This window comes from Podarcis liolepis, assembly GCF_965112155.1.
Source record: "Podarcis liolepis genome assembly, chromosome: 14".
In the NCBI taxonomy this organism is placed as follows: domain Eukaryota; kingdom Metazoa; phylum Chordata; class Lepidosauria; order Squamata; family Lacertidae; genus Podarcis; species Podarcis liolepis.
In genome coordinates, this window is record NC_139569.1 from 6,152,856 (window position 1) to 6,161,698 (window position 8,843).

General features: G+C 50.5%; 1 protein-coding gene across 1 annotated transcript; it reads right to left on the reverse strand.

Moving 5' to 3' along the window:
- Positions 1–948: 948 nt before the first annotated feature.
- Positions 949–8,590, reverse strand: UNCX (UNC homeobox). Its single transcript, XM_083474884.1, has 3 exons — positions 7,916–8,590; positions 6,171–6,346; positions 949–2,640 (listed from the first exon to the last, which is right to left on the reverse strand). The coding sequence occupies exons 1-3, from the start codon at positions 8,169–8,171 to the stop codon at positions 1,507–1,509; spliced, it is 1,566 nt and encodes a 521-aa protein (XP_083331010.1). The 5' UTR covers positions 8,172–8,590; the 3' UTR covers positions 949–1,506.
- Positions 8,591–8,843: the final 253 nt, after the last annotated feature.

Here is an 8,843-nt window from a genome sequence, read left to right on the forward strand (position 1 = left end):
AAATGCGTTCGCCTTTTGTAAAAAAGAGAGAGAGAGAAGGGGAGAGGAAAAAAAGAGGGAACATTTGCTGCGGCTGTCCTATTACGGGCGACACATGATCAATAGGCTGATAACACAGCAACATCAATATAAGCGACAGAACAATGAGAGATATCATTGAACATCTATCTTAATATAGCCAGCTACAAGAGGGGCTGACAAAGAGGAGGGGGCGGGTGAGAGAGAGAGAAAGAGAGAGAGAAGGCAGGCAGGAGGGAGGCTACGGTGCTGGCAAGGGGGGGCGAGTGGAGAACTCATGAAAATTCCGCCCCACGTATTCCCATCTCCGATCCAATATGCACACACACTCCCCCAGCTGCTAAGGCTATTATTTTCCAATTTCAATTTGACACCCCAGCCTTTCATGCTAATTCTATTATTGTAGGAAGTTTATGTGATTTCATATCACTAGAAATCGGTAATGTATAATAACCCTTTGGGCAAGGAAACTGAATCCCCGCAGCCGCCACCGGGAAAATAATTACTTTCATATCAAAACGCACCAGGAGCTGGCCGGCTCCTTATAGCCTGAAGCGGCTAACCTCATATGGGGGGGGGGGTTGGGGGGGGAGAGTGATGGGGAACAGCGAAGGAAAAAAAAAGAGGAGGGGAGGCTATTAAATGAATACATTTGTTAAGCAATAAACACACTTAGAAACCCCAAAGATGGAGGGAGGGAGAAAGGGGACCGCTGTGGTTTTGGTTGGGTTTAATTTAAAGCAACTGGACTCACCAACTCTTAAAACTACTTTTTTAAAAAAAGAAATAAATCGGTCAAATACCTATTGCTTAACAACTAGGTTTTACTAAAATGCTAAAATTGCTAGCGGCTACCTTAAAAAATGATAATTAAATGAACTTTTTAAAAAGCTTGCAAAAGAATGCTTTTATAAAAAAAAATACCAGGTCGATTTTTAAAGAGGTTTTTATTTATCAAAAAATGTGGTTTTTTACATATATAAATATCTTTAAACATTTTTGCATTTTACAAGGTTTGAGGAGTCGCTGTTGTGTCTGGTTTTTTTTACAGTTTGTGTTCACGTCGTCAAGTCCAGCTTCTTCTAATGCCCCTTCCCTCCCATCGTTTTGAAAGGAAAAGAAAAATTAAATATATATTTTATAACCCCCAAAAAATTGATCACCTGATTTTTAAATGGGACTCAGTTATAGACTCAGAGCGGGGATGTGTTTGGGGGGGGGGGCGGAGATCCAGAGAGAGAGAGAGAGAGAGAGAGAGAAGGAAATAGAGAAAATGCGCGCGGGGGAGGACTTCTTTTAAAATATATATAGATATAGATATATGTGTAATAAACAGAAGAAGGGAAACTGTCTTGGGAAAACTTTGGGAGTGTCGAGAAGTTTAAGGTGGGTAAGTTGAATCGCCCCCTCTCCCTGCCCGCCCCCCTGCAAGGAATCTAATATATAATCGGTTCTTCTCCCTCCCCCGCCCTTTTCTTCCTTATTTCTTTAGTCCATATCCACTTCCTCACAGTCTAAATTGCTGGTCTCTGCTGGACAGTTTGGCTCTGTGCGACAATCCGGATTGTCTCTGGATTGACAAGCGTCTTTCGCGGGGGACTTTGGTTGCACGACGGCGCAGCTACTGTCCATCTGGGAAGAGGAATCGCAATAGGCAGAGGGGGGAGAGGAGGAGGAGGAGGAGGAAGCGGAGGAAGAGGAGCAGGCTGTGGCCGGAGGGGAAGCCACGGCCTTCCTCAGTCCGCAGAGGGCCCCGGGCGCGACGGAGGAGCTATTCTCCGGGGGCAAGCGGCCTCCGGACGTGGAGATGGCGGCGGTGCTGCTGCTCTTGGGGGGCGCGGGGTCCGGGCTGGGGTTGGCGGCGGGCAGAGGGGAGCCCCCCTGCGGCGGCTCTTGGCCCGGGTTGCTCTTGAGGGCGGCTTGGGGCACGATGAAGCCCAGCGGCTGCGTGATGGGGTAGAGCAAAAAGTGCCCCTTGCCGATGAGCGTGCGCGCCGTCGGGGCGCACGGCGCCAAGGCCTGCGGGAAATCCAGCGCCGCTTTCCGCCGCGGCGGCGAGTCCGACAGGAGGCTCTCCACGCTGAACGGGTTGAGCTTGGGCAAGGCGCCGCCCGAGCAGCCCACCCCGCCTCGCGCCGTCGAGGGAGGCGGACCGCACTCGGAGCCCGACGGCGCGGACCCGTCCTTGTCGGCACACCGGTTGCTGCCGCCGCCGCCACCACCACCACCACAGACCCCGTGGCCGCCTCGGCTCGGGTAGAAAGCCGAGGCCGCAGGGTCGCAGCTGCCCGGCCGGGACGGGTTGTGCGGACCGATCTTGCAGGAGTCCGGAGGGTCCGGAGAGAGGCCTCCGCCGCCGCCGTCGCTGTCGGAGCTCTGCGTGCTGCTGTTGACGGAGAGGCCGCTGGGCGAGTGCAGGTTCCGGCTCTGGCTCTTGAGCAGCTTCTTCTCGTGCTTTCGCTTTTTCTTCTCCATCTTCTCCAGCTCCTTGCGCGCGATCTCCTCCGGGTCCATCGGCTCCCCGCTGCACGTCGTCGGGTGGGAGTTGTGCGCCGGCCGGCCGGGCCCCTTCTTCGTGTTCTCTTTCTTTCGCCATTTGGCCCGGCGGTTTTGGAACCAAACCTACACACCGAACAAGGAGGAGAAGCCGTTAACAGCAGGGACCCCCTGGTGGCCCCCGAGGGCCAGTGGGGGAGGAGGGGGTCGCCAGCTTCCTCCCGCCCCCCACCCTGCATTCCCCCTCCCTCCTCCCCTTCTTGCTCGGGGCGCAGAAGCAACCAAGTCCCGACCCGCGTTAACCATTCCTGGGTAGCTTGCATTTTATCCTATTTTTAATAAAGAGCGAAATCTTACACACTTCTAATCAGAAGTCAACCCCAGCGAGTTAAATGGGCTTTACTCCCAGGTAAAGAAGCCTAGGATTGCAGCCTCAAGAAATCAGAATTCGGACAGAAAGGGAAGTTTGGTGTTTTTAGTGGGGGTGCAAGTAGAGACCACTCCAGCAAATATATAACTCAAAGAGAGAGAGAAATAATTATGCGGGTCTCTCTTTTGGGGGGGGAGGCCGTCTGGAAATTTAAAGGCTTAGAGCCAACAGCGTGCAAGGAGAGGAAGGTACAAGAAAAAAAATCAAAGCGCCACCGGAGATATTGTTGTCCTTGTTGTTTGCTCTTTTCCTCCCCTCGCTATCTACCTTCCCTGCTACGTGCGTAAAAATCCAGGGCTGGGTATCCATACCGGCTTCCTCTTTCGGAAGTTTGATGGCAAACTCCCACGTCGTCGTCGTCGTCCCCCCGCCCCCAAAACGCCATACAAGAGATTGCGCTTGTTGGTTCAAATGTAGCAGTTCCTAAACAGGCTTTCTGCTCGTGGGTTTGTGCGCTCGGTTCGGTTGGCAAGGGCCCTCGGGCGGCAGGGAAAGCATCTTAATTATATCGTATTAACCGGGTAACAGTATATTGTTGTTATTATTATCGTTACCATTATTATTATTTTAAAATATCACTGGGGTGTGGGTGGGAAACGCCATGAACTACGAATAAAAGTCTTTGCTCCCTTTTCACTCCCCGCCCCCCCCAACAATCAGACAAGTCACCACATCCCGGGTATCCCCTTCCGAAGTGAATTGCGAAGGAGGAAAGGAAAATTGGGAAACGGGGGGGGGGGAGAGAGAGAGAGAGAGTTCTTGGAATCTGCCACACGTGTTTTCTCGACGACAACCTCCCTCCCGCTCCCCTAAAATCTCGACTGCATCCTTTCCTGGGTTTTCATTCAGAGGGGGAGAGAGCCTAACTTGAAGACTGTGAAATTGACAAACGAAAGGGATCAAGATTTGACCCTACGGAAAGTCAGATGTCACCACCAGCTTTTAAAGAACTCTCCCACCATCACACACGCACACGAGTTTCTTTTAAAAGAACATAAATAAATAAATAAGGCAGGCATCCCACCGTTTTTTCAACAGCAACATCCCCCCCCCAACTAAAACATACTGATCGAAGACGAGGAGGAGGAATAATACTTTAAGATCAACGAGGTTTGAGAAAGTGTCCGTCCCCAGATCCACAAAATGAAAAACGCTTGGCAAAGGTGTAAAAACAAAACCCCGAAAGGAGAAGAAGCTTGGAGAGGGGAGGGGAGCGCTATTTCCCACGAGCTCTCAAATCAATAAATTAACATTCACTAACAGGTCCCCAACTTAAACATCACTGTTTTAGTATCAAAGTGAGGTGGTTCCCCCCGAATCCTTTGACTCTCATGCACTTATCACTCTTTGCCCCCCACCTCAATCATCATGGCAGAGAGCCCACAATAAAACCACACCATTAATATTAATAATTTTTAAATCAACTTTCAAAAGTAAACCGGAGATCAGGGTGGGGTGGGGAGTGTTTCGGGGGTGCAGAAGGAATTCTATGTTTAGAGGGTGTGTGTTTTTAAGGACATAGGGAGGTGAAGGGAAGGATAAGTAACTTAATCAACCTTGCTGGTCCCTATCAGAAAACCTTGTTTTTTAAAATAATAAGATAATAATAATAATAATAATAATAATAATAATAATAATAATAATAATAATAATAATAAGCTTGCTCTGCCGGTATGTATTTTGCAATTCCCTATCCTTTCCTGACTTGTCAGTTCCAGCAGCCCTTGTCACCGAGAATTACTCATTATCGTATTAGAGGGAAATCGAGGGTCTTGACTTCATTCAACAGCCTCCGAACAAATTGGATAAAAGGATTTCAAAACAGAAGAGGTCAGGAGAGGGGAAGAGGGGGAGGGTGGAAGCATTTTGTAAATACACCTTTTAGACAATGCCAGCCCGGATTAATAAGAGTCAGTAATGTTATTAGCCCCTGCGCTTTTGCAAGTAACAACTCTATTATTTTTTAAAACGCACGCACGCACACAAGGGGCTTCTGTGGGAGAGAGACTCCTTGTTTTCGATTGCCCCGCTGCTCCGATATGGGGGGGGGCTTGAAAAGTATGCCCCCCCAAGTTCCTCCATGCTCGACCCCAAACCCCCAGAGCCAGGAAAGATGTTGCAAAGTTTGGGTAGGGTTTTCTATTATTTCCAAATTCAGAACTAAAGGTGGGGGAGTAACGGTATTAGTACCTTCTTATTAAAAAATAATTGCCTATGAGATTATTTTTAAAGTCTGCTCTGAAGCAGAGGGGGGAGGTGGAATTGCTCTCCCCCCCAAAAAAATTTAAAAAGTATACAAGAGGGGTTGAAACCAACATGCAATCCGCATCCTGCTTAAATTTCATATTGGTGAAAATTGTGCTACAGGGCAAATATACATATATGAAATCTAACCCCCTTGCCATTTTCCCTTTCAGATCTCCCCGACCGCTTCTCTCTCTCTCTCTCTCTCTCTCTCTCTCTCTCTCTCTCTCTCTCTCTCCCTCTCTCTCCCTCCCTCCCCCCCCCATCCCAGGGGCTAAGCGGCAAATCTGAACTCGCGTGTCCCTCATCAGGCCTAACTCTGGAAAATATTTAATGTAAACTACCTCAAGAACCTTCTGCACTTGAACCGCATCCCGGGGGTCTACTTCTTTTTAGGGGTTGTCGGGCGGGGGAGAAAATAGAGACGAAAAAACAAATAACTCCCGAAAGCTAGAGTACAAATAAATATAAATGGAGAGGGGTTTTCCCCTACCCGCGGGCGGAAATTAAAGGGAAGGTAGTAGAGGAACTGGGGGGGGGGCGCAAGACCACTTCCACGCAATGAACACCGCCCCCAGCATGTTTAGGAGCAAAGAAGGGAGGCATTTATTTTTGCTAACTCCCACCCCCACCCCTCTAAAATGCTTTCCCCAACTTTAAACAAAACCACACACAAACACAAAGTTGGTAAATTTGGTTTGCTGGCCCGACAGAGAGAGGGGAGAGGGGCGCAAGATTTTGGTGAGGTGAGAATTTGGGCCGGATCCAGCTCAAGGTGCGTAACTCCTTCCCATGCTAAGGAACTGGCAGCCTTTGCACAGAGTAGTCTTATATATACGTTTACCGAGAGCTGAATATCCCACTGTGCGCAATGGGCAGGTGTCAAGGCTTGAAGCCTGAAACGAGTTTGACTTCGGAGTGGACCCTCGTGCGCTTTATGTTGTGGAGGGAAGGAAGGGGAGCCCCGCTCGGGTTTTTTTACCTGCACTCTGGATTCCACCAGATCGAGCCTCAACGCCAGCGCCTCTCTCATAAATACGTCGGGGTAGTGACTTTCGTTAAATGCTTTCTCTAACTCTTCCAGCTGCCAACCGGTGAAATTCGTGCGGGTCCGTCGCCTTTTGCAACCTGGACTCTCCTTATCAGGATCCACAGAGTCTGGGGGGGGGGGGTGCGGAAAAGAGCGATGAGAGAAGCAAACTCTTCATACCAATTACTAATTGATAGACGATCACCTTCCATTCCATAACAATGGGGGGGGGGGGAAACACCTTCATATTTAAAAACTGAGTCACCCTGATTTACCCCTCCATCATTTTTCTATATATATAGCTGGACCGTATATTCATATTTCGAAGCTAAAACCCAATTGATGGAGACACAACTTCCTTGATTTTTATTTATTTGTCGCCAAGGGTTAATTCGAGGATTGTTTGCAAGAAAAATATATCATTTAAGATTCTGGAACTAGCCTTACTTTTTATTTGTTCAAGCGAAGTTGGACAGTAATATATATATTTGTCCTGATTTCGAGAGCTAGGATCCGCTTGCTTTATAATTTCAATTATTATTATTTTTTAAAAATGGCACGTGGTCCAGTCCCGTCCCCCTATTCTTATTTTCAAGCGAGATTCAAGGTAGCTTTGCTGGAATAAAGTTACCAAATAAACGACACGCTTCAGGTCTGTGAGGCCAAAAATAAAAGGGCCTCCATTATGTCCTGAGTGGATTTGTAGGTTTTAGGCGTTTGGGTTTAAAAATAGAAGGGAATCTAGGAGGTGGAACCTGAAAACTTTCGATGGGCCGCGGAGCCTTTGCGCAAAACTGCCAAATCCTGACCTTCCCAAGGCCCCCGGGACCATCGTTCTCGTCCTCTCCTCCCCCGCTCACCCAGACCACCTCTCTTTTGTTCGGATTTTCGGTTTGGGCGAGCGAGGACACCAAACGACTAGCCCAAGCCCAAAGCCAGATCAGTTCTGATGTGCGCACGGAGCGCTTGCCTCGCTTCCTTCAGAATAAGTGCGGGGGATTTTAAAGATCAGAGGTATCTTATCGTTTTTGCATAAATACTACACTTAATATACAAAAATAGTATATTTGGGGTCCTTTTAAGAGCTAAAGCGGGGAGGGTGAGAAGCGTAAAGAGAGAAGCCGTTTCCGTTTCCACCTTCAGCAAATAAAATGAGTTGCTGGGGGCAGAAAAACCAGCAAAGGAGCTCGCGGAGGAGGCGAGGGCCTTTTCATGCTTCCCAATTTCACAGAACCTTGATTCCCCCCCCAAAAAAACCTCTATTCGGGTTCCTCCCCCCCCCCAAACATCCCCACTTCTACTGGAAACAAAACAACTAGGGCGGAGAGAAAAGGAGAAGAAGGAGGAAATGATCGATTGAGCATCGCGGCTCCTGGAGCTCCGGCGAGGCGCGGGTGCCTCTCCCCATCGGAGAAGTTGCTTGCGATGAAAACTGGTGGCGGAGTTCTTTTTTTAAAATCTAGATGTCTGATCCTGACCCCTGATTCACCCCTGCTCCTGCTCAGTCTGGCGCTCCCCCCCCCCCCCACGGAAAGACACCTGGAAAGCCCTGAGTTTTATCCTGCCGGTGATTCCAGGAAGGAGGAAAAGGCGAGGAGGGAAGCGAGCGAGCTGTTACGGAGGGGAGGATGGAGGCACCGGATCGGGCCGGATCCCGGGCGCCGCCAGCCCAGCGCTTGCCATGCCCGCCGACTTACCGGAGAGCTTGAAGGGCTGCCCGTCTCCGCAGCCGGAGGGGATGAGCGGGGTGGGGTTGACCACGGAGGCGGCGCAGGAGCCGTTGAGTAATCCGTCGATGGAGAAGGGTACCGAAGCCGCGGCGGCGGCGGCGGCGGCCGACTGCAGCTGGTGTCCGGCCAGCTCGTAGACATGGTGATGGCCGAGGGGGTAAGGGAAGCCCACCAAGCCTCCGAACTGGGCATGGGGGTGCTCCAGGATGCGGCTGTCCATCATGGAGGGGGCGGACGGGGGGTGGGGGGTTGCGCGCCTCCCTTAACGCAGCTGCGGCGGCGGCTGCTGCTGCCGCCGCTGCCGCCGCCACCGCCGCCGGAGGAGCGCCGCCGCGGTGTGGTGGTGGCAGCAGCGTCGTCGACGGTGGCGAGGTAGACGCGCGAGGAAGGGCGCATGCTGGAGGGCGCCCGGGCGCTTTAACTTTATCAACATCAGGCCTCCCCATAATTAGGCTCAGGCCCGGGGAATTTGGGACCAATAAGAAACGTTAATCGGCCCTGACGTCAGAGACGTGCCAGGGCGGTGGGGGAGCCAAACGTTTTCCATATCGATTGCTAATTATACCTGACATCCACCCTCAATAAACAATATCAAAGCTGTCACAACAAGACAAGCAGGAGAAAGGAGGGAAGAGGAGGAGGAGGAGGAGGAAAGGGAAAGGGGGGGTCTCTTTGATAAGAACTCCTCCAGCCCCTGGAGTAAGGGGGTGGGGGAGGGAAGGAGGGAGCTGCCTAGGCCAACGAGAAGAAAAGGGATTTGGGGGGTGCGGGGGAGAAAACAGGAGAACTTAGAGATCTGATTGATACCCAGTTAAATACTCAAAAGCAAGCGGAGTTACGCGCTCGTCGTCACCCACCTCTCCCCCCCAACCTTCTCCTCCAAATCACTAATAGA

Excerpts from the sequence above, each read along its gene's own strand:
- UNCX (XM_083474884.1), bottom strand. The coding sequence starts at position 8,171 with ATGATGGACAGCCGCATCCTGGAGCACCCCCATGCCCAGTTCGGAGGC. Across the intron at positions 6,347-7,915 it reads GCAGCCCTTCAAGCTCTCCG|ACTCTGTGGATCCTGATAAG; the intron begins GTAAGTCGGCGG and ends CCCCCCCCCCAG. Across the intron at positions 2,641-6,170 it reads TGGTGGAATCCAGAGTGCAG|GTTTGGTTCCAAAACCGCCG; the intron begins GTAAAAAAACCC and ends TTCGGTGTGTAG.